The sequence below is a fragment of the Penicillium antarcticum genome (assembly GCF_028974205.1).
Source record: "Penicillium antarcticum strain IBT 31339 chromosome Unknown utg000006l_segment0_segment0, whole genome shotgun sequence".
Lineage (NCBI taxonomy): Eukaryota > Fungi > Ascomycota > Eurotiomycetes > Eurotiales > Aspergillaceae > Penicillium > Penicillium antarcticum.
Genome location: NW_026695304.1, coordinates 767111 through 789659, shown reverse-complemented (window position 1 = coordinate 789659; position 22549 = coordinate 767111). Strand labels below are relative to the sequence as shown.

The window sequence follows — 22549 nt, the reverse complement described above, 5'->3', positions numbered from 1 at the left end:
GAGTCACTTACCAATAACTTGTCCTAAACCTAAATCCTACCGTACTTCTCATTCAAACAAACCAACCACAAAATAAATCACCATCAACATCAAAATGGAATACAACTTTTTTTTGCGGTAGCCCTATGGATCAACCAACGCTCGCCAAGATCCTGCAAGAACCGGGCTGGCACGAACTCCACTCGGCAAAAATCCTCGGCTGGGAGTGCAAGATGTGGGGGAAATACCGGGCTTTAGTGCGTGGATCGGCGGACAACGTCATTCATGGCATGGTCTTTGAGGTTCGAACGAGTGAGGAGCGTGATAGTATAATTGCTTATGAGGATGCTTATGAGACCGGTGCTTATGGGCTCCAGGATTGTGTTATTGATCTTGATGGGAGAGGTCGTGTTCATGGAAAGGCGTTTGCTTGGAATGGGGAGTCTGAGTCGCTGAGGGAGGGGACATTTGATTAGAATGTTTGGCAGTCGAATCGAACGGGTTCGTAGTTTGTTGAGCGCATTCTGGTATTGAACATACTCTAGAGTCAGCCATCATGTCGTGCATTATTGTCCCCTTTGTTTAGCGATGTGGGCCAAAGTCTTCTATCTATTCTTTCAGAGACCTGTTTTGGCTCTCGATATTATGATGCTTGTTCTACTCCGCTGAGCTGGTCTATTCTGTCAAACATTCATGAATTTGCTAGTTGGAGATGTCTATATTAATATTAAATCCTCCTCTGATCAAAACCCCAACTCAGTCAAAGTAAACCAAATAATAATCCAATCTACTTCTTCACAAAAGCACTCTCAGTAGTCAACCAAGTCTCAAAATCCTTAACATCAGGATGAATCCTCTTAACCTCGTCCACATCAGCCCCATATCCCTCATCATGGAACCACTTAAACATATACCCCATGTCCTTAACCATAGCCATAAACAGTGCAGTAAGTGGCTTGAATGTAGTAGGCAATGTCTGACCCGTCCTCTTCTCAAAAATATTCTTAACCTGAGCATATGTCAATTCATCACCGGCAAGCGCGATAGCACGTCCCTTGTATGCATTCGCATTCATAAAGACTTCTGCCGCAACTGCGCCGATATCGCTTACACCGACCATCTGCAGTGGTGCGTCCTTAATCACCATTTCGTAGGATGTTGCAAAGATCTTGCCGAGGAAGTCTGGTGTGAGGTTTTCGTAGAAGGCTGTCGGGCGAAGGATCGTCCAGTCCATTTTTCCATCGGAATTTGCTAGTAGATGTTTTTCGATGTTGTGTTTATGGATGAAGTGCGGGATTTTAGTTGGGTTTTCTGATGACTTTGCACCGCCTCGATCGACTGAGCTGTAGACGAAGTGCTTTACGCCGTTTTTGATTGACTCGTCGATAAGTGACTTTCCTTGGGGTTCTTCTGAAGAGCCATTGCCGATTGCGACCTGAAAACAATATCTTATTAGCATGCTATTTTCTAGAAGAAATGGATACAGAAAGAACAAGTCGGTCATACCTGCACACTGAAAACACCCCAGATAGGCCCTTCACTCAAGCTGCTTGCTTTTTTAAACAACTCTGCGGGATGATTCAAATCACCTTGTACAAGACTAATCTTAGACGATTGTTGTAGCAACTTTTGCGCAGAGGGTGACTGAATGTTGCGAGTGACAGCGAGAATTTGGAAAGGCGCATTCTTGCTGAGAAGATTTTTGATCAGTGAGCCACCTTGCTTGCCAGTGGCACCTGTAACGAGGATTGTTGACATTTTGATGGGTGATGGGCTTAGAATATTGAGTATCGAGAGTTGGGTAGAGTAATAAAGTTGTGGAGATGCTTATGCAGGTACAGCCTGTGCGACCCATACCTTTATATATCTCCACCCCTACTATGGCATGGAAAATTCTGTTCGTGACAAATTTCACCCGCGCTTTCAAATTCTGCAAGCCCGAAGACCGACGTGTGTATGAATGCCAATTATTATTCAGCTTATGTACCTTGAAGTTGGAGTTAGGGGTCTCGGGATCTATCTTAAAACCGAAGTGGGGCTGTTGGTAATCCACCTGCAAGTCAGACCATGTACTTATGGGAAGTACATAACGTGTGTTTTTTGAGTGCGCATAAGTACCGATGATGACATATTTGATTTAAATGCTAGGAAATGATTTATAGGTGCTTTCAGTCTATATAATTAACCTCCATTTTCCGATAAGGTATATACCAACGCATTCGAGAATGAGGAAAAAAGACGTCATAAAAGAGGCGAGGAAAGTTATCCCAAAGCAATATAATAAGAAAAAACAAAAAAAAAAAAAAAAAACACAAAAACATAGAATGACATACTCGTTTTAGAGAATTTTGTTTAGGAATCATGCATACTTTATCAGTGACAATTTACACAAATTGTGACCCTAAGGAGGCGATACACTGTGCATTGTCGTTAGCTGTACATGTACGGTCGACATCTGTTGAGGTAGTTCCGCAGTTTCCACAGACTTCATTGGCATAGCATTATACGGGCACTTCCAGATTGGCCTTGCCCAGCTTATTAGGCTATGGTTTCTTGGGTCGGGTCTTCAGCTGTTTCGTCGGAAACTCAAGGATCCAAGTCTTCGGGTACCAATCTCATCTTGCTCTCAAACGTATGTACGCTTTATTTCTGAGATATTGGGAAAAATTAGGGCATTCTGTGGCCAATTATCCAAAACATTCTCAAATAGATTTCGAGGGCTCCAGTTCATGTCCTCTCCAAGGTAGAGCTTGTCCCTGAACCTTGACTCATGATTGAATCACCCAAAAGGAATCATCAATCAGTCGCCGGCCTAGATTAATTTAGCGCGTGAAGGTGAGAGCAACTTACCACCAATATGTTTGATCTCAAGATGAAAATCCATATTGCAATTGGGACAGTTGCTTTCAATAGGGAGGGTGATGTCCCCTGGTTATGGGCCAAGAGCAACGACGGTAACAAAGACAAAATATGAGCAGAAATAATATGTACACATATCCTCAGTGTTTCCAAGATGGGCCATCTGCACGAGTGTCAAAATTTTTGAGGAGTTTGAACATGTAACTTAATAGGACCAACCGGGTCGCTTTCGGGATAAATATGGTTGTTAGCACCAGTTAAACATAACCAAGACAGCTTAAAACAAATAATCTTATGTTTTATAGAGCCACAAGAGTTAATTAAACTATGCTGCAAGACTGAAAGCTGTCTCGCTAGAGCTCCAGATATGGAGACCTTAAGATCTTTGAACAGTGGAGGACACTTACTGTGACTGTAATAAAATGTAACACAAGTACAGACTCTACTGATTTGCGAATTTGGAGAAGAAGAGAAAGCACTATGGACAGTGAGATTGAATTTAACAAGTTCATTCAGTCACCTATGATAGTTTGTTCCATTCGCCGAGCACCGAAATGGGCGCTCTGACCACGCGGAACACCGAGCCTCGAGAACCCACCAAATCGATCATGGATGAGCAAGGTATGCGGATTCTCCCAAGGCAGTGAAACTTTAGGCATAGAAATAACCAATTTATGGATGTGAAAGGGGTGGGCTTAGAGAGGTGAAGAGGTCATTGAAGTGATGAAATATAGTTTGGACATTGGGGGATTACTAATGCCGAACTTTAACCAGTCCTTAAACCCAATGTAGCCTAGTGTCGGTACCATCGACCGACCTCGATCTGGCTCACAACTCAGCCTCCGAACCGACATAAGCCATGGAGATAGAAGAACCAACCCCTGTACGATCCAAAACGTGCAAGTCCTGTGACCAATGCCGGAACCGAAAGGTCCGGTGCATCAGTATGTAGATCTCCCGGCAACTTTGATCCAGATCTTCTTACTAGTGGTTCATCAGTGGTGCCTGGCGGCGTTTCTAAATGCACCCATTGCTCGGTGAGATACTGATCGCATTAAATATTATATCCCACTGAATCAGATCTGACGTTTCTGTTCTCTCTAGAAGCGCGGGGAGATTTGCGAGTTTAAGCAAATCAAGCGCAGACTCAAACCACACCAACCCTCTGAGACTATGCGTATGTGAAATGGCTGAATGATATTGTTTCACAATGGCCAGACCCAGAATTGACTGATGATATGAGTAGACCAACCCCCAGAATGGCCAAGTCAACGACCAAAATCGCATGACAATAGCGTTATTGGCTCTACTGAGCCATCCAATCGATCACAACCGGTCGCCTTTTGCTTCATAGATCACTTACTGGCTGATAATTCCGTGAATGGGATACTGCGAGATGACTTTGCTGTACTACGCGTTCGTACTTACCAACTTCTGTGTAGATGATCGAGTGATGCTGACAGCAGATGAAGACAAAGGAACAAGATGGTAAGACTGGCTGATATCACGGTAGCTGCAGAAAAAACTAATCTAGCTCTTTTCGTTTCCTTGTATCTAGCGTGCAGTTCAAGTCTCGCATTCTTTTCCGAGAAAAAGATCAATACGCTCTCGGAGCTTCTCGGAAACGACGCCCTACGCCGGCTTATCGAAGCCCTGGAAAGTATCATCAAAACACGTCTGCTAGTCCGGAGTGGCAGCGGCTCAACAATATCACCAGTCACGTTCATGAAACCCTCTAGAGTAGAAGAGATCCCGCGAGACGTTGCAGCCTCATATGTCGATGGTTAGTTCTTCCTTACTCGGCTGCTCACCTTTATGCTAATATGTAAAGTAAAGCATACTTCCAAAATCTGCACTCAATGTACCCCTTCCTGAACCAGCGAGACTTCAAAGAAAGGGCATTGGGACCGAATGTTCAGGAACTCCTCAAAGCTAACCCAGCTTTCGCTGCTCTTTATCACACAGTGCTTGCTTTGGGCTGTCAGTATCATGACGGTGGCACCTGGGAGCCAGGAAAGGGAGAAGCCTGGAAGCACTTCCAGGTCGCCCTTGGACTAATTGCGGAAATTTTATTACCCCGTGAGCAGTTGACAGGGCTTCAGGTAAGCCTTTTCTGGTTCAAATAATAGCATCAACAAAATGCTAACAGACAAAAAAAGGCTCTCGTAGCCATGGTAGGCTCCTGGTTCCTTTATCTGCTTGACCAATGTGTATACAATGAACTTACTGAGAGTTTATAGTCGATTTTCGCCATGAACACATGTTGTCTCCAAATCGACGAAGTTTTGATCACAGAAGCTGCTCGCATGGCTCAAGGGCTTCGTTATCACAAGGCAGTCTGGAATGAAGAGGGCACGTATACTGCGACTTGTCGGCGCACTTTTTGGGTTATTTACAACATGGAAAAGCACATGTGCTTTCACAGTCAAGTGAACTCTGTGAGTAAACTTGGGTTTTCCTTGTTCTTTGTTCTCTTTGTCCCTCTTCACTACAAGAGAAGGCTTCTGAAAGGGTCGGGCAAGAAATTGATTGTTCAATAGATCATCGCAGACTATGACATTGGGTGTCCTGTACCAGATATACCCGAGGCCATCTACGGAGACTTCAACTGGTTCCTATCCGCTATCCGCTTCAGTCGCATTCTTTCTCAAGCTTATGTTTCCCTGTTCTCGGTAAGCGCTACCATGAAATCGCAGGAATCCTATTACTCTGCCATCGACCAGATCCAAGGCCGCCTTGAAAGCTGGAGATTAGCAATCCCCGAAAGCTTTAGGCCGGGCCTACACCCTCATTTTGATACTTTTTCAAACTCTGGCACGAAAATGCCCGCGATTTATACCCATTTGAGATATTACAGTCTGGTCATTGCGTTGGCCAGACTCACCTTGTATCTGAGTGCAAATGAGACCTCTCCTAGGACGGAAGAGAATAAGAGGACCCTAATGATGGCAGCAAGGATGGTCATTGAGTTGATTCAGTTTGTGGACACAGCACCACATACACCTATCTTGTAAGAAAACCATACGCCAGAGGGCTCGGCCCTAGTTTTATCCTGGTACGCAAAAAAGTGAACGACATGCTAACCTTGCCGCCACTAGTATCCTCTCTATTATGCCGCTTGTGGCTATGTTCATTCTATTCGATTTCGTGGTGCACAATCCGAGACATGCGGAAACGAGAGATAATCTCGCGCTCCTTGAAGTTGCAGCTGGACATTTTAGTTTACAAGAGTATAAATCAAGGGGAGTGATGCCATCTTCACTTGTCGGTGAATTTTCCCATATTGCACGACAATATGTGCGAGACATCGAAACCCGGAGCCACCTACAATCGACCATGTCTCTCCGTCAGGCCACAGGTGCTATGGCAGAGCGTGTCAGTGATGATGCGACTGAAACAGGGAATAATTTGGTACGGAAAATACAACATGAAGTGAAGATCAGAAACTGGTCATGGATAATGGCGCTAATCGTGATTCTAGAACGGACAGCGAGAAGGCAACCTGGACCACGAATATTTCGCCGAATGGGACGGACGAAACGACTTCTTATGCTACCCTATCACACCGGAAAATATGGGGCATGCTCCCGATGATAACCCGGCCCTCGGTGGGTATGATCTTCGTACTCTCTTTGGCTCTCTTATCCCCGAAGCTTGCTTTGCAGATGGAGCAACGGGAGAGACCTTTGTTTCAGACCCGCTCTTTGAGTCCAGATCCTTTAGTTAGCAAGCGCATTTCTTGCCAGAATTCAGTATTCATGGACCATTAAATCAAAACCAATTCCTCGTTCAATATTTAAATCCTTGTCAAGCTGGCGCTGCATCAGAATAGAAAAGATAAGCTTGTTCAACATCCAATTAGGGTTGCTGTGGAGTGACACCGAAGACCGAACCGCTCCAGAACTAACCTCTGTTATTCTTAGAACCTTGATATAGGGTGGTTATATTGTATAAACCAGATAAATCATTCGTGGTCAAGTTCATAATTTGATGACTGGTCGTGGACGTGATAGAACAGATAGAAAGCTATCAACATGGACTCTTTGAGGAGCTCGCATTAGAACCCATGCAGACTTGAAAAAAAAATACAAAGATAGCAAAGAATAGATAGAATATCAGAAAATGCAAAGCAAAATGCTCATCTAAAAGATCTCCGCAACATATCGCTCCTCAGGCAAGTTCCCCAGCATATTCTCTAACGCAGCCCTGACCTCCGTGGCCATTTTCCCAGACCCGCAGACATAGACTATAGCATTCCGAGCCCACACATTCTGGATAGCTTCAATTTCCGCAACCAGTCGGTGTTGCACATACCGACATCCTTTGGCCCGGTTGTGATCCGGAGCCTTGCTGTACGCGCTCCGAACCTGGACCACGCCCGCAGATTCAAACTCGGCTAACTCCTCGCTGTAAAGATCATCCATTTGGAAACCACGACATCCAAAGAACAAGAGCGCCTCTGCGAGCGGTTTTCCTTGTCGCAACCAGACCATTCGGTCTTGGATGAAGCTGCGGAAGGGGGCTAGGCCGCTCCCGGCGCATATCATGATAATCGGAGTTTTTGACTGGTCTTCCGGCAGATGGAAACTTTCTTTCGCTTGTCGTGGCGATATGTATATAATGGACCCTACCGTGAGCGAGGCAAGATGGTTTGATCCGACTCCCAGATGCTGGCCACTGCCGCTCCATGCTGGCTCGTTGACAACGGAGAAGGTGAGCGAACAATGATAGGGCTTGAATGACGGAGCCGTGGAGATGGAGTACGTGCGAACACGCAAAGATGGAAGCATAGAGATAAATGATGCGATGGGCAATGAGATAGAGGGGAACTTTTCCAGTAGATTCAATACCGAGATGCGTTTATCTTGGAAGAGCGAGTCGTAAGACTCATGGAAATGGAGCAGCTCTTGTTTATCTCCAACTGACGGTGTGAATGAGGCTAGTGCTTTCAAATTCTATAGACATTTGTAAGCCGGGTGTTTTGAGCTTTCAATCACGTAAAATAGATACAGTTATGAACTTACATTCCGCGTTGCCGGTTGGGATAGCTCCAAATAGGAGCTGAATAGTTCGGTCACCGACACAGGCTTGGCGTGAGGTAATCCAAGGGCATTGAACGACTTAATAGTGATGCTGTGATCCGGTGCGAGGTGAAATTGGGCTAGAACTCTGGAGACCGTGTCGGGCGGATTGACCGGGAGGACATTGAGATGATCTCCTGGGCGTAGGGTGACTTCTCCTGGAATATAGAATTCCACATGTCGTTTTTCGGGAATTCTAGGGCTGGTTAGGACCCGGACAGCGGTCACCTTGGCCTCGACGAGACCTTGGTGCATGCCCACCCTCGCTGGCTTACTGAGGCTGATTTGAAGCTGACACGGATCCAGTGGTCTGATGTTGTTGCTGCTGGACTGGAGAAACTTTTGGTGGAGCGCGGGTAGCAAGCTAGCCTCTTCCCATGCTTCGAGATCCGAGAAGATATTGCTGACAGCGGCGTTGGCTGCGCCTCGCTTTGCGAGACGTGTTGCTCCGGCCTTTTGCATCAGGTCATCGATCAAGATCGGGATCCGATAAAAGGTTTTGGCCCAGTCTTGGTGGCCGCATCCAAAGACTGCATACGAGACGCCATGGAGCGACGGGACATTGCCACTTTCAAGCCAGGCGACAAACTGCTTTGCATCATCCGTGGGTTGCCCGTCGTAGGTAGTGGTTACGATCACCACCGGTTCATTTCTCGGTAAGTTGTCAACAGCAGTGTCAAGAAGAGCGAGCTTCTGCTTGGTAAAGCCGCGGGCTATCGCGGTCGATGCCAACTGGTGAGCAAGAGCTTTGCATGTTCCGCTATTGGAGCCGTAGAAGAAAGAGATTGGCTGCCCTCCTGCTACCTCCTGGCAGTCTCCGTTCTCCTTTCTGACGTTACTAGAAGATGATGACATGCTTACAGTAGTGCCCACCGACATACGCCTTTGGGATAGCCCTGTAGCATTCTGGCCACGTCGCAAAGTGGCTCGGACATTGAAGCCATCAGGCTTGATGGTAAGGGTTTCTTTGATGCGCAGCTCATAAACCGGATTGTCTGCCACCAAGTCGAATGTTTGAAGGACTAAAGCAATCACCAGTTGGGCTTCCTGCCAGGCAAATGCTCTACCAATACAACCGCGCTCGCCATTACCAAAGGGCTTCCATGCGTTGGGTGGGAGTTTTGAAAAGTTTTCTTTCAACATGCGTTCTGGTCGAAACTCGCCCGCATCAGACCCGAATACAGTCTGGTCTTGCAAACAGACAGGTAGCAGTAAGTTGACAGGCTCGCCTGGATTGATCATCCATTTCCCGCCAACGACCTCTGGCTTCTTCGGGGTGACAGTAAAACCAGGAGCGGTAGGCATCATTCGCAGGCTCTCTTTCAAAATGGCGTCGATATAAGGAAGATTTGCAAGATGCTCAACCGTGATCTGGTTCACGCCAGCAATCTCATCGACTTCATTTCGGGCCCGCTCCAAGACCTGCGGGTGTTGCAGCAAATAGTATACTGTAAATGAGAGCAAGCCGGAGGTAGTCTCATGTCCCGCAATCAGAAAGGTGATAATATTGCTGATGATCAAGTCATCGCTCATGCCTTCACCGGTGACTGGGTCTCGTCCGTTCAGCAGTGTGTTCAGGAGGTCATCAACCGATTCGGTTTTGCCTCTGCGATCGTTGATGATCTTCCGTGCCATCTCCCTCATCGATTCAATGTTTTGAGACATGCGCCGCTGCGACTTGACGCGCAAAGAGTTTGCGATCTCGGGGAGCGTGGACTGGAGGTCGGCTTCCTTCAGCACGTACAGCATAGATTCCACGAACGGGTGCATAGACTCGTTATTGTAAAAGCTATTCAGGCGAAAGCCCATCGTACAGAGTGCAATGGTGTCTAATGTGAGACGCGTAAAGTCATCGGTAATGTTGATACTGGTCGTACTCCCCTGACGAGCCCTGCACCAAAGACAACCAAAGTCAGCCATTTATTTTCATCTTTAAAAAATTTCAGCCGGAATATTCATGAATCCATACCATTTGAAGCACAATTGCTGGGCAATATCGCTCATATCCTCAAACATGTCCCGAATCCGTAGTGGGCCGAAGGCAGGCATTAGAATCCGATGGGCAATCCCCCAGCCGCGCTCTCCATGATAGGCTGTGAAAAGACCATCGTTGGCCAGCATTCGTAACTTTTGGACACCCCCGATGACGGCTTTATGAAATCGGGCTTCGTCGCACAGCTCATCCACCAGGGCCTGGCTGGTTGCAAATATCTGCTTCTGGCCATTGATAGTGATTTGGAAGAGGGGACCTTAAGTGATTGGTCTGTATTAGTGACTTTTCTTTTGCTTTAGACAGGTAAGCATAGTATACCAAAGTCATCGGCCATTTTGATAATGGACTGAAGACCATGATCTAGGTCGATGTCGAAGAGATTTCCCACTATGGGCAGGGCTGGAGAATTGGTCAGTCAGTAAAGCACAAAACAACAACCCAAAGCAATAAAACGGTCGGCGGCAATCCCATTGAATTGTAGTTCCATTCATGGGTATCCTTACGTTTGGGTCCGGGAATGCACAGCGTATCTTGCATAATTTTTGTCATAGTAGCAGGAATTTTTCTGAAGATGGAATTTCAGCGGCAAATGAATAGATGGATTGGAGGCCTTAATTGGGGGCATTGGAGTAATGCATCCAGTATTTATATAATTTACTAACTCTCTGAAAGCTTGCATAGCCTCATCAAGAAAACAGTTTCATGATGCCATGAACTGACAGGCTCCGAATGGTGGAGATACCGCGGAACCCCAAGGTTCGGGGCTCGGTGTTTCGTGCTCCCCGCTGAAACCATATCCAGATAATCCCTCGGTGTTGTCTGACCGAGATTTTTTAATTTATACATAGCAATATAGCAAGGCGCAGTTCTTTCCCACTCAAAATAGAGTGGGATCACCACCCAATCTTCCACTTTGGTGCAGACATTGATCCGCTAGACTGAGTCGAAGTTCAGCTGAGCGACGAAATGACTGTCGTGGCTGAGTTTCGGAAGGTAATCATTCAAGACATTGAGATGAATTGAGAAAATACCAAGCATTGAAGTAATCTATTTCAATGGCGCCATATTTTTATTAAAGTGCCATTTATATAATATTGCGCCGTCGACGCGAAAGAGTCCGCAAAGGAATATAAGGTTTCATTTACTTTTCTATCTTGCTTTAACATCTCATGGATCGCCTTCTTTTTGCCTATACTAAGCTCATTTTCAAATGCCACTGTGAATCATATACAGGTATCAAAAGAGTTTAGAGACCGTGGTTTAGATTGAAGGTTATTTGCAACACACTTTTTGACATGTCAAGGGGTGGCCATTTCAATGTTAGCAGTCAATGATCAAGTTGCCTCTTCAATGGTAATTGCTGTCCTTGGGTCACAATCCTTCGCTCCCTGTAGCTGTTGGGTCAATCGCACTCCCCTCCAATGGTTTCTCTCTCGTCTCAACTCCACCCGAATCCAGATCACCGTTCCAACAATCCAGATTGCCGCCCAAATAGCAGGCACTGACCAGCCAAGCTACAAACAGTTGCCCCAGGGCCTTAGTCACTCATAATAATATCACATCCTAAAGATTAGACACGTACCGTGTAAGCCAGCTCATGGTCCGCAATTACAATTCCCGCTAATGTGCCCCCAGCCACTAAGACTTGAGGAACCGCCCATAGCATGGTGACTCGGTGTAGCATGCCACGAAATGGCGGACTGGCTTTATACCGCTGATCCAAGCGGTCCCGAAATTTTGATCCTCCTTTGCCGTCTACCGCGATGATATCTTCCAGTAGTGGATAGAGGGCCGGGCGCATCGGGCTGCCTTTTGGGATGGATGAGATACGAAATGGCGCGGGAATCTCGAAAATGTACAATATCTCGAATATCAACATCTCCAACCCAAATATGAAAAATATTGATGGCACGGGCACCGCCAGCATGCGCATCCAGGGTGGGTCGGGAATGGTTCCGACCACGAGTTCGGTGATGATGATGACCCAGGATGCGAGGACATTCCAGTGGGTGAAATCAAACTGCACGGATATAGTCAGTACATATTGTCGCCGGACGGAGACTAGGGAGAGCAGAATGTTGGGATAGGGGTGTCACATAGTAGCGGCCTGCGTTGGGCACACGGCAGCTGGATCTTTCGCGCCACAAGTTCCACGATCTCTCTAATGACTGAGTTATAAAGGTTCCGAACAATGTCACAGTCAAGACACTGAAGACTGTAGAAGAAAACAGATGGTTAGATCACAGCAGAGGAAAGGAAGAAGACGGACGTACTAGTCGTGGTGGACCACGTCGTTGTTCTTGTCAGGAGGTAGTAGAGTCCAATTGGAAACACAACAGAGTCCAGAAACACTAGTAGCCAGAAGACCAGTATCCTTATTTTCCGTTTTGCCAGGCTATAGTTTAACGGTAGAGGTTCCAAGAATTGGGACTCAGGCATCTTGTTTTGCAGGACAAATATCAAAGAGCAAAAATAGCTTGAAAACAGATAACTTATAGTACTATTAAACTACTGCCTATCTCCTACTTCGTATTTCGGGGGAATTAAGCTTCCTGTTCCACTCTGAAGCTTAAATTTAGAGTGCCCGGCTCAGCCTCCCCGAACACCGAGCAACACCAGCCCGCAAACCCCGAACACCGAATCGATATCATATTTCGTTATGGAAAGGAAACTGACTTTTAAAGGATTATAGTCAAAAGGGGCAGCTACGTCGAGTATTAAATTCCATCAATCTCACCAGAAAGGTCAGGAATAGGAACAGAAAGACTTACAGTGTTATCTATACATACAACGTCTCTCGCAGATGAACTGTGGTTTTACCAGTAACACGCAACTATGAAAGAATTTATTTTTCAAATCAAGAGCCGAAATATCACCAGCACCGGGCTTTCGTTGATATCTAAGACCGGGTTAGAAAAACCAGAAGAACACTGCGACGTCGACCGAACAATCCACAAACTGGCAAGCCGCCTTTCGCGACACACCGTGGGCTCGGATGTGGCCAATCCCTACAACAACATCTTCCATCCTCTGCCAGACTCGGAGCTTGATCCACATTCCTCCAGCTTTGATACTAGGGCTTGGGTTGAGGCGCTCGTTCGATACGAGAGCAAGGATCCCGACTCGAGAAAGCGCCGGAAGTCCGGTGTCGCCTTCCGAAATGTTGATGTATTTGGATTCGGTATGGCTGCCGATTACCAGAAGAGTGTGGGAAATATCCTTCTGTCTCTGATGACACAACGGCGCAAGCGACGGGTTGATATCCTGCACGGCTTCGAAGGGTTGGTTAACGCCGGCGAGATGCTATTGGTACTTGGGCCTCCGGGCTCGGGATGCTCGACCTTGTTGAAAACGATCGCTGGGAGAATGGAAGGTTTGACTTTGGGGGATCAAGTTATGATGAACTATCGAGGTGCGTATCGCAGTGTTTTAGGCTACTCCCACTAGCAGGCTTGAACTAATGTCTTAATTATTTATGCACTTTTAGGTGTCTCTAGCAAAGAGATGCAAACTTACTTTCGAGGGGAGGCGATTTTCGCTGGCGAAAACGATGTGCATTTCCCAATGTTGTCTGTGGGAGACACACTTTCTTTTGCAGCCCACGCCAGAGCACCACGAGAGTTGCCGGCTGGGCTAAAGGCCGGGGAATTTTCCATGCTTGTGCGGGACGCCATCATGGCCATGTTCGGGATCTCGCATACAGCGAACACGGTTGTCGGGAATGACTTCATCCGGGGCATCAGTGGGGGAGAGCGAAAACGTGTGAGCATTGCTGAAGCATTGCTGAGCGATGCTGCTTTGCAATGTTGGGATAACAGTACGCGCGGACTGGACAGCGCCAATGCAATCGAGTTCTGCAGAACGCTTCGCACGGCCACTGAGCTTTTGCAATCTACTGTTCTGGTTTCCCTCTACCAGGCGCCCCAGGAGGCATATGATGTAGGCCACTTCTATCTTCCAAGTCTTACGTTTTGGTATCTTATAAAGACATTCTGGCTTACCATATCAAGCTTTTCGACAAAGTTACGGTTCTATACGAAGGACGGCAGATCTTCTTCGGGCAGGCATCTGAAGCACGCGCATACTTTGAAGATTTGGGTTTTGAGTGTCAGATTCCGCCATATCTTGAGCCTATATTGTGCTTGTTTGTAGCTGACAAGAATATCACCAGGCCCTGACCGACAGACAACGCCGGATTTTCTCACCTCGATGACCAGCCCTAAGGAACGTCTGGTGCGCCCAGGATTTGAAAATAAAGCTCCACGCACAGCAGTAGAATTTGAGAAGACATGGAACAACAGCCAGCAGAAAAAGCAGCTCACGCTTCAAATTGAGGCTTACCAAGTTAAATACAGCCTGGCAGGCGAGTGTCTGGATGAGTTTGTGGCCTCGCGCACGGCCCAACAGGCAAGTGGCCAAAGAATGAAATCACCCTATACCCTTTCATACATGCAACAGATATCTCTCTGTCTTTGGCGTGGGTGGAAGCGCCTGTTTGCGGATCCCTCCTTGACATATATTCAACTTGGAGGCAATACAATTATGGCTTTGGTCTTGGGAAGCATTTTTTTCAATCTACACAGCGACACGAACAGCTTCTATGGACGAGGAGGATTGATTTTTTTTGCTTTGCTGCTCAGTGCATTTTCTAGTGTCCTCGAGGTATGACTATCCGACTGACCGCTGTTTGATACAAACCCTGACCATCATCAGATCTTGACACTCTATGAGCAACGACCGATTGTAGAAAAACACAATCAGTTCGCTCTCTATCACCCATCTGCCGAGGCCGTTGCCAGCATGTTAACTGACATCCCGTATAAAGTACTCAACACGCTGTGCTTCAATCTCACCTTATATCTTATGGCAAACCTACGTCGAGAAGCCGGGCCTCTCTTCTTTTTCCTTTTTGTCGCCTTCCTCAGCACAATGGTGACATCCAGTCTATTCCGAACGATTGCATCTGTGTCACGTACCATGTCACAGGCGATGGTGCCAGCCGCCCTACTAGTGCTGGGCTTGATTATGTACACTGGGTTTACAATGCCAACCATGTATATGCCTGGATGGTCTCGGTGGATGGCCTATGTCAATCCACTCAGTTATGCTTTTGAGTCTCTTATGATCAATGAGTTCTACGGCCGCAATTTCTCATGCTCGGTTGTCATTCCCTCGGGGCCAGACTACAGCACCATCGGCATCAATAACCAGGCTTGCGCAGAGGTTGGAAACAAGCCCGGCTCGACAACAATCCAGGGAGATGTATACATCATCGACAAGTTCCAGTACTATCTTTCCAACAAATGGCGGTAAGTCTTTCTATCACATTTATGGCGGGTATTTGGCCCTCATAGGGAGAGTCGGCTGACCTTCTACCAGTAATGTTGGAATCCTCATCGCCTTCTGGGTTGTTTTCACAGTCACGTACCTGGCCGCGACTGAGCTTCTTAACATGGCAAAGAGTAAGGGTGAGGTTCTTATCTTTCGTCGTAGCCATTTTGTCGACAAAGGTTCAACACTCCGAATGGCCGATATCAATGACAAAGAGGCCCTCGGGGCCGAAATGGCCACGGTGGTGCACTCAGCAGTTGCAGCCGACGAGACGCAGGCTTTCTCTCCACATGAGGGCAAGATCTTTCAATGGAAAGACGTGTGCTATGATATCAAAATCAAAGGAGAATTCAGGCGCATCCTTGACCACGTTGATGGATGGGTCCAACCTGGAACCCTGACTGCTTTGATGGTACGTACATAGATGTCACTATCGGTTCCAGTACACTGTAATAATGACACTAACATGAACCAAACCCAGGGTGTTTCCGGTGCTGGCAAAACAACTTTACTTAATGTTCTTGCCAACCGTGTCACCACTGGTGTCGTCACCGGCACTATGTTCGTCGATGGCAAACCTAGCGATGCGTCCTTCCAGCGAAAAACAGGCTACGTTCAGCAACAAGATGTTCATCTCTCCACATGCAGTGTGCGCGAGTCACTTAATTTCAGTGCACTTCTCCGCCAGCCCGCAAACGTATCACAGCATGAAAAGCTCGGATATGTGGATGAAGTGATCAGACTCCTCGAGATGGAAGAGTACGCAGATGCCATAATTGGTATTCCTGGTGAAGGTTTGAACATCGAGCAGCGTAGACGTCTCACCATCGGTATCGAGCTTGCTGCAAAGCCTGAGTTACTTCTATTTCTGGACGAGCCAACCTCTGGACTAGACTCACAGACGTCGTGGGCGATTTGCCAACTTCTAAAACGACTCGCACGCAGCGGCCAGGCGATCTTGTGTACGATCCACCAGCCATCTGCAGTTCTGTTCCAGCAATTCGACAATCTGCTGCTTCTAGCTAAAGGTGGCCAAACCGTGTACTTTGGAGGTTCGTTCTCATGCTTATTTTTCTTCTTCTTCTTCTTCTTCTTCTCTCTCACCCCTCAACGCGGGACCTCAAACTTGCATTTGCTGATGATTAATCTGTTTGTATTTGCTAGAAATTGGCGAAGACTCGGCCACACTCATTCAGTATTTAGAGTGCAATGGAGCCAGCCAATGTCCTCCGGGCGCTAATCCAGCGGAGTGGATGTTAACTGTAATTGGCGCTGCGCCAGGTTCGCATACCACTGTCGACTGGCCAAAGGTTTGGCGAGACTCGCATCAATATCATTCTGTCAGGAAGAGGTTGCATGAGCTTCAGACCTCCAGGACTACCATAGGGGGCAGCTTACCAATGCAGCCATCCAGTAAGTCAAACAAGGGATCCTATGCGGCATCATTTTTGGTGCAGTGGTGGCTCGTTCAAAATCGTGTCGCGGCGCAATACTGGCGAACACCGTCATATATCTATTCCAAAATTGCCCTCACGGTGGCTTCGGTTAGTATCTTCCAGATCGAATCATCCTATGTCGGAAGTCATAAGCACATTTCATATCTGACTCATGTTCATTTGCTGCAGGCTCTTTTCATTGGATTTAGCTTTTATCACGCACCGAACACCATCCAAGGACTCCAAAACCAGATGTATGCCGTGATGATGCTATTGAGCATGTTTGGACAACTCAGCGAGCAAATTATACCTCAATTCATCAACCAGCGAGAGGTTTATGAAGCGCGCGAGAGGCCATCTAAGATATACGATTGGAAAGGTATGAAGTGATGATCAACTCTGAGAGGTCACACGCATACACGAGCACTGAGCTGATAGAACTCCGAACTAGTCCTGATTCTGAGCAACCTCGTGATCGAGATCTTCTGGAACACCCTGATGGCAGGGCTCGCCTATTTCTGCTGGTATTATCCCATTGGACTATATCAGAACGCCTCTTCCACGGATGAAGCCATCTCGCGTGGTGCTCTGGCGTTCTTGTTTATCTGGGAATTTATGATGTTCACCAGCACATTCACACACATTCTCATTGCTGGAATTGACAGCGCTGAGTCTGCTGGGAGTGTTGGGAATATCTGCTATATGCTGTGTATCTCATTCTGCGGGTATGTTGCATATCTCGACTTTTACTGCTTCCCCCTTCCCTGCTTACAGGACCCCTTTATTCCTTTCATCATCAACAATTGGACTAACGAATCCGTCATGATAAAAATAGAATCCTTGTTAAGAAGGTTTCTCTGCCCGGGTTCTGGACGTTCATGTACTACATATCCCCATTCACGTGGCTTGCATCTGGCCTTCTTTCGACCGGTGTCGCAAACACAGAAATCATGTGTGCATCCAATGAGTACGTCAACTTTCTCCCGCCGGCAGGTCAGTCGTGTGCCAGCTACATGGCCTCTTACATCTTTTCGTACGGTGGCTACTTGGTCGACCCAAACAACACTGAACACTGCGAATTTTGTCAACTGAGCAACACGAATGAGTATCTCAGCACTGTGAACATCCGGTACGAGGATCGCTGGAGGAACTTTGGCATTGTCCTTGGGTATGTTGTTGTCAATGCTGTCGGGGCTTTGGCTGTGTATTGGCTAGTTCGGGTACCCAAGGTAGGAGGAGGCTTAATGAGCAAACTGAAGAAGAAATGTGGGAGATAAAGGAGGTAGGAGGTGCAGGTGTTCCATAGCACTTTCCATTTCAAACGACGCATTACATTATGTAATGGCGTTACCAGCATAAGCGGATTAATGTCAAGTCTAAAAATGCTCGGTTGAACGCTGTCTCCCTCCTCTCGGATTTATTGCAATTATATATACTACCGTGGAAATCAGATTTAAAGCTACCTCATTCCAGACGATATGGTCCACGTGTGTTAGTAATCTTCGGAGTACACCAGAAGATATGATTTAACTTGCAGGTAGTATAAGATCTTTATTGAAAATCACAATTAGTCTCAACTGCGGATCAGGCCTGGTTATCATCCCAATCAAATATTGAACCAGCATCTCGCATTATCTCTCGATATATGTCCATAGATGAAGTGTCAATACCCGCTGCTGGCATCTGTTCCATGGAGCCGAGGCCTGGGTTCTGGGAAGCCCAAACAGGCGAAATTTGCAATGAGTCCACAGAAAACGAAACTGGCAGCTGTAGATCCTTCTCCAGCTGCTCAATGTCTAGTACACCTTGTTGCTCTGTTCGTTTTGAGGTAGCGCGTTCAAATAGACGCGAGAGTGGCTTCCAAAGAACCCAGCCTTTCGGAGGTCCATCCTGTTGCCAATGTTGAAACGTCAGATTCGCTATCAACCATGCGCGGTCTGCGATGGTCGATGCTGGTCGCACGCATATTTCGGATAGAATGAAGACTAGTGCGTGCCACTGCCGATACATCTTGAATAGCCAGATCCAATCTGCTGTCTCTGTGCTTGTTTCCAGCAAATGGGTGAACTCTAGAACATCGATGGCGGTTTGAAAAAGAGTCTCCCGCCGCTGTTGCCACCGGTCCGTGCTTAGTTCGCCGTTGGTAATGAGAGTGAAATGGGCAATGAGCCATGACCGCGCCAGCGCAATCCGTGTTATCGTAGCTGCAGTACATTGGATTGGCACATTCAAATCACAGAATTGGAGGTGGGTCTTTTCCATGAAGGAGTTGATCTCGTTCAAGTTGTTTTCAGTCTCTTCAATGCCTGGCCGCCTCGGTGTAAGACTAGGCTTTGTATTTCCGCACAACTGACGGGATCGGATGTTGATTTCGCATCGGATGAGACAAAATGTCATTTCGGTAAACCCAGTGCGCTCTGTAAATGGCTCCATTGCCTCCGGGAAAATATCGTCATCGTTGACATTAAGTGGAAGCTTGGTATCGTAGGTTCCTTCATAAATTAAACGACCGATGGCTTGTGCCTCTGATGATTGTGCATCGAGAAGGTAGATGTACCACCATAGCCGTCGGCGCATCTCTGTTTCAAAAGGGCTCAGGCCTAGTTTCGATCCATCTCGGTGTAGACCCGACCCCTGTGCGAGTCTGTACACAACAGATGTCATGGCCCAAACGAAGCGCCCATCTTCGGCCCGCCATAAAGCAGTCAAGAACACCATCAAAGCTTGCAATACAACCAGGCTGCGTGTTTTGAGGAAGTCAGCCCGAGCCAGGGCCTGCTCCGTTGCAAAGCGGTAATGTTGAACGAGCGTATCATGGTCGGTCTTCCATTTCTCTAGACAGTCTTCAGGTTTCATGCTCGCAATAGCGGCAAAGTATACAGCAAATACCAGTGCCTCATCGGTTGAATCGAGAAATTCAGCATTGGTGGCTGCTTTCCTGACCAGTCGATGGATAGTTGGTTTGTGAAGAATTGAGACCAATGGTGCCACATTCCTTTCGTAAATGCCCCATAAAAGGCGGCTGGTGAGTGGTGGTGGATTCAGTCCATGAAGAGATTTTGCAAGAGCGCGAAAGCCGAACATGCATGTACTTGAGGTTTTCCCTTGGGAGTGGCTCTCCTTTGGTTCTCTAGTTGATGGTTCTCTGCTGGAGATGCTTGTTATCTATTGAGCCTATCAGTATTCCGATTGGTACAAGATCCTTGCTTCGACATATGACAAACCTCATTCTGAAAACCAATGAGAGCTTCATGCTCCACGTATTGTCTCCCCTCGTCATCCGTTATTAGCTGTCCAAATGGACCGTTTTTTCCACTTGTGATTTTTTTGTCCTTCGGGAACTTCAAGGGCGAGACGACATCGCTGATCAGGGATATGTCTTCCGTGTTTGAATCACCATGATTGGAGTGAGGAGTCTGAGGACGCTTGGCTTCCTCGCCAAGACCTTGGAGCCGATTTTCCAGATACTTCACTCGCGAAACCAACTCAGCTTTCAAGGCTCTCTTTTTTCTGCGAGGTGCTCGGCCTGGAGGCGGAAAGACACATTCCACTCCTAGCTTGAAGCAACTAGTGCATGGAAGCGTCTTGCTGCAGCGGGTCTTCCTCTGATTACATTTGTGGCAGCTGCGAGCATGTATCAGATCGAATGAGCTATGCAGGGCACTGGGACCCGGTGAGCCTGCCATTGCGGCTTAAGAATTCATCTCAAGAGATATTAAAAGTGGTTGGATGCGGTGCGTGCTTCGGGCTTGAAATAACGCCCGAGATGATTAAGCGGGTCCGATTGCCAACCTTGGAAGCTTGTCTCCGCCTTCAGACGTCGCCACTTACCTCTAGGTATAATATGGTTCTTGTATGTCGCGGCGTCTATTATAATGCCGTGGCGTTCCAATATGATTGAGCTACTTAGGTTGGAACTTCATTTGAATCTCATACTTCGGACCGTGTTTCAGGCGTGTTTTATCACCCGATTTGATTGTGCAGCTATCCTGTTACTAGAAAGCAATAATTTTTCTATTCCATGGTCTGAAAATATGAGACACCTGAGAGGCGATGTTCGAATACATAAAGCATGGTCATGGAATACATGTGACATACCTTGACGCAATCGTCTTTTGTGTTTCTAACAACTATCCAAAGTCCTCGGTGGCCACGCTACAATCCCCGAAGTTGCTCAGTCTTTCGATAATGTCTATGGTATTACGCATAGCTTTGAGAATCGTGGAAATCTAGACAACTTGTACAAGCTTATGCACCGGATGCGCGATGAGAAAACCAGCGATTATGTATGGCTACATGTCGATGTACGTGACATTTTATCTCCTTTTCGCTCTGGGAAGACACTTACAGGAGATCCAATTCAATTTATCGGATTTCTCTATTACTCATGGATCAACGGCCAGACCTTGTTGGGGACCGATCTGGACAATAAAAAATACGCGGCAGTGAAGTCGATGAGCTGGGAAAACTTCGTGGCTCGGTATCCATTACAGGCGCTGCCGGCAGCTTTCTTTGCCTTGAGTAGTTGAATGGAAATATAAGCTCATTGGAAAAGAAACCTCGAGTCATGTACAAATGACATTATGACTGTGAACAATGTGTAGAATGAACCAATAAGAATTCAAGGAAACAAGACCCACAACTTCACTTTGAGTGAATGTCCCCCATATCAGATACGACCATCGTCGATTCCCTCCTTCACATATGGTCTCTGGGAGATGAACAACCCAGTAGCTGAAAATGTGCTCGGCACACTCGGTGCGGTACGTTCACGACCGATTTCCCATTCATCCCCCAACTAACATATCCCGTGCATAGGTTTGCTGGTCAATTCAGGTATGCAACCCCCAAATGAAGATAAACAATGCACACACTTATCTATATCCCCCAGCTCCTCCCTCAAATCATAATCAACTACAGAAGACATGACACAGAAGGCCTCCAAGGCTCAATGATGCTACTATGGGCCTCAGCAGGCGTACCACTAGGCGTATACAACATCGTCGAAGAATTCAATATCGCGCTTCGGGTTCAGCCTCAGATATTGACAACGCTGAGTTTAATCACCTGGGCTCAGTGTTTGTATTATGGCAAGGTATGTGCTACTTCTTACTATCTCGATTTCTTTCTTAAATTATAGGCTAACTCTCTCTAGAAATACTCCATTATGAAATGCACTGCCGCGGCAACCTCCCTGCTTCTGATACTAGGTGGGATCGAAGTAGGACTTGTTTTTGCTCTGCGCGCCGCAAAGGATCGGAGCCTAGAATGGCCTCTTATCCTGATGGCTGTTTTGAGTGCTTGTCTTCTTGCTGCGGGTGTGCTGAGACATTATTGGGATATCTATATACATCGGACTGTTAGGGGAATCAGTTTTATTTTTGTTGGTATTGATGCAGCTGGGGATTTGTTTTCCCTCGTGTCTGTTTGTGAGTGCAAGCCTTTCAATTGAATGGGTATGGGTATGTACTGATTTGGTGTTTAGTATTCGCGAAGTCTATCGACATTCTAGGGATCATCATCTATGGCACAGAATTGGGATTGTGGATTGGGATCTTTATCTGTGGATGTGTTTTCAATCTGTTTCCTTGGATCAAGAAAAGATCCAGTAAGCGCGCTCAAGAGCGAGAGCCGGTTTCTCTACATCCCATGCCGTCGTCGACTTCTGTGTTCAGGACTGCTTCTGGATCTCAGGTCGTAGAAAGAAGGGCATGGCAGAATTCCTCATGAAAATTGGGCCGAGCGCATGAGATCTCTTAGTATAGAATTTACGAATTGAAATAGAAAGGTACAATCATGAAATGATCAAAGATCGCATGGATTGAAAGTAGGACCCAAACATTTTTCTACTCTATGTGGCGTGAATATTC

The 22549-nt window shown here is 46.8% G+C and overlaps 9 protein-coding genes across 9 annotated transcripts; 5 read left to right on the top strand and 4 right to left on the bottom strand.

The window, feature by feature from the left end:
• Positions 1–125: 125 nt before the first annotated feature.
• N7508_006381 (uncharacterized protein) lies at positions 126–455 on the top strand (the record flags this gene model as incomplete). The annotated part of the gene is made up of 1 exon (XM_058464447.1): positions 126–455. The coding sequence occupies one exon, from the start codon at positions 126–128 to the stop codon at positions 453–455; it is 330 nt and encodes a 109-aa protein (XP_058318300.1).
• A 311-nt stretch (positions 456–766) lies between these two features.
• Positions 767–1737, bottom strand: N7508_006380 (uncharacterized protein; the record flags this gene model as incomplete). Its single annotated transcript, XM_058464446.1, has 2 exons — positions 767–1414; positions 1486–1737. 2 exons carry the CDS (start codon positions 1735–1737, stop codon positions 767–769), a joined length of 900 nt encoding a protein of 299 aa, XP_058318299.1.
• A 2205-nt stretch (positions 1738–3942) lies between these two features.
• Positions 3943–4191, top strand: N7508_006379 (uncharacterized protein; the record flags this gene model as incomplete). Its single annotated transcript, XM_058464445.1, has 2 exons — positions 3943–4015; positions 4085–4191. Coding segments are annotated over 2 exons (180 nt in total), but the record flags the coding sequence as incomplete, so codon positions are not given.
• A 43-nt stretch (positions 4192–4234) lies between these two features.
• On the top strand, positions 4235–6565 carry N7508_006378 (fungal specific transcription factor domain-containing protein; the record flags this gene model as incomplete). Its single annotated transcript, XM_058464444.1, has 9 exons — positions 4235–4258; positions 4305–4326; positions 4397–4621; positions 4675–4940; positions 4998–5012; positions 5079–5276; positions 5379–5848; positions 5937–6249; positions 6320–6565. The coding sequence occupies 9 exons, from the start codon at positions 4235–4237 to the stop codon at positions 6563–6565; spliced, it is 1779 nt and encodes a 592-aa protein (XP_058318297.1).
• Positions 6566–6980: 415 nt separating this feature from the next.
• Positions 6981–10449, bottom strand: N7508_006377 (bifunctional cytochrome P450/NADPH--P450 reductase; the record flags this gene model as incomplete). Its single annotated transcript, XM_058464443.1, has 5 exons — positions 6981–7793; positions 7863–9810; positions 9889–10168; positions 10231–10311; positions 10416–10449. 5 exons carry the CDS (start codon positions 10447–10449, stop codon positions 6981–6983), a joined length of 3156 nt encoding a protein of 1051 aa, XP_058318296.1.
• A 797-nt stretch (positions 10450–11246) lies between these two features.
• N7508_006376 (uncharacterized protein) lies at positions 11247–12307 on the bottom strand (the record flags this gene model as incomplete). The annotated part of the gene is made up of 4 exons (XM_058464442.1): positions 11247–11426; positions 11495–11932; positions 12009–12120; positions 12186–12307. Coding segments are annotated over 4 exons (852 nt in total), but the record flags the coding sequence as incomplete, so codon positions are not given.
• Positions 12308–12747: 440 nt separating this feature from the next.
• Positions 12748–17956, top strand: N7508_006375 (CDR ABC transporter; the record flags this gene model as incomplete). The annotated part of the gene is made up of 10 exons (XM_058464441.1): positions 12748–13324; positions 13400–13851; positions 13923–14019; positions 14084–14574; positions 14626–15221; positions 15292–15655; positions 15725–16295; positions 16408–17058; positions 17131–17404; positions 17515–17956. 10 exons carry the CDS (start codon positions 12748–12750, stop codon positions 17954–17956), a joined length of 4515 nt encoding a protein of 1504 aa, XP_058318294.1.
• A 307-nt stretch (positions 17957–18263) lies between these two features.
• On the bottom strand, positions 18264–20365 carry N7508_006374 (uncharacterized protein; the record flags this gene model as incomplete). Its single annotated transcript, XM_058464440.1, has 2 exons — positions 18264–19844; positions 19904–20365. 2 exons carry the CDS (start codon positions 20363–20365, stop codon positions 18264–18266), a joined length of 2043 nt encoding a protein of 680 aa, XP_058318293.1.
• A 1032-nt stretch (positions 20366–21397) lies between these two features.
• Positions 21398–22409, top strand: N7508_006373 (PQ-loop repeat-containing protein; the record flags this gene model as incomplete). Its single annotated transcript, XM_058464439.1, has 5 exons — positions 21398–21442; positions 21498–21515; positions 21571–21774; positions 21835–22108; positions 22165–22409. 5 exons carry the CDS (start codon positions 21398–21400, stop codon positions 22407–22409), a joined length of 786 nt encoding a protein of 261 aa, XP_058318292.1.
• Positions 22410–22549: the final 140 nt, after the last annotated feature.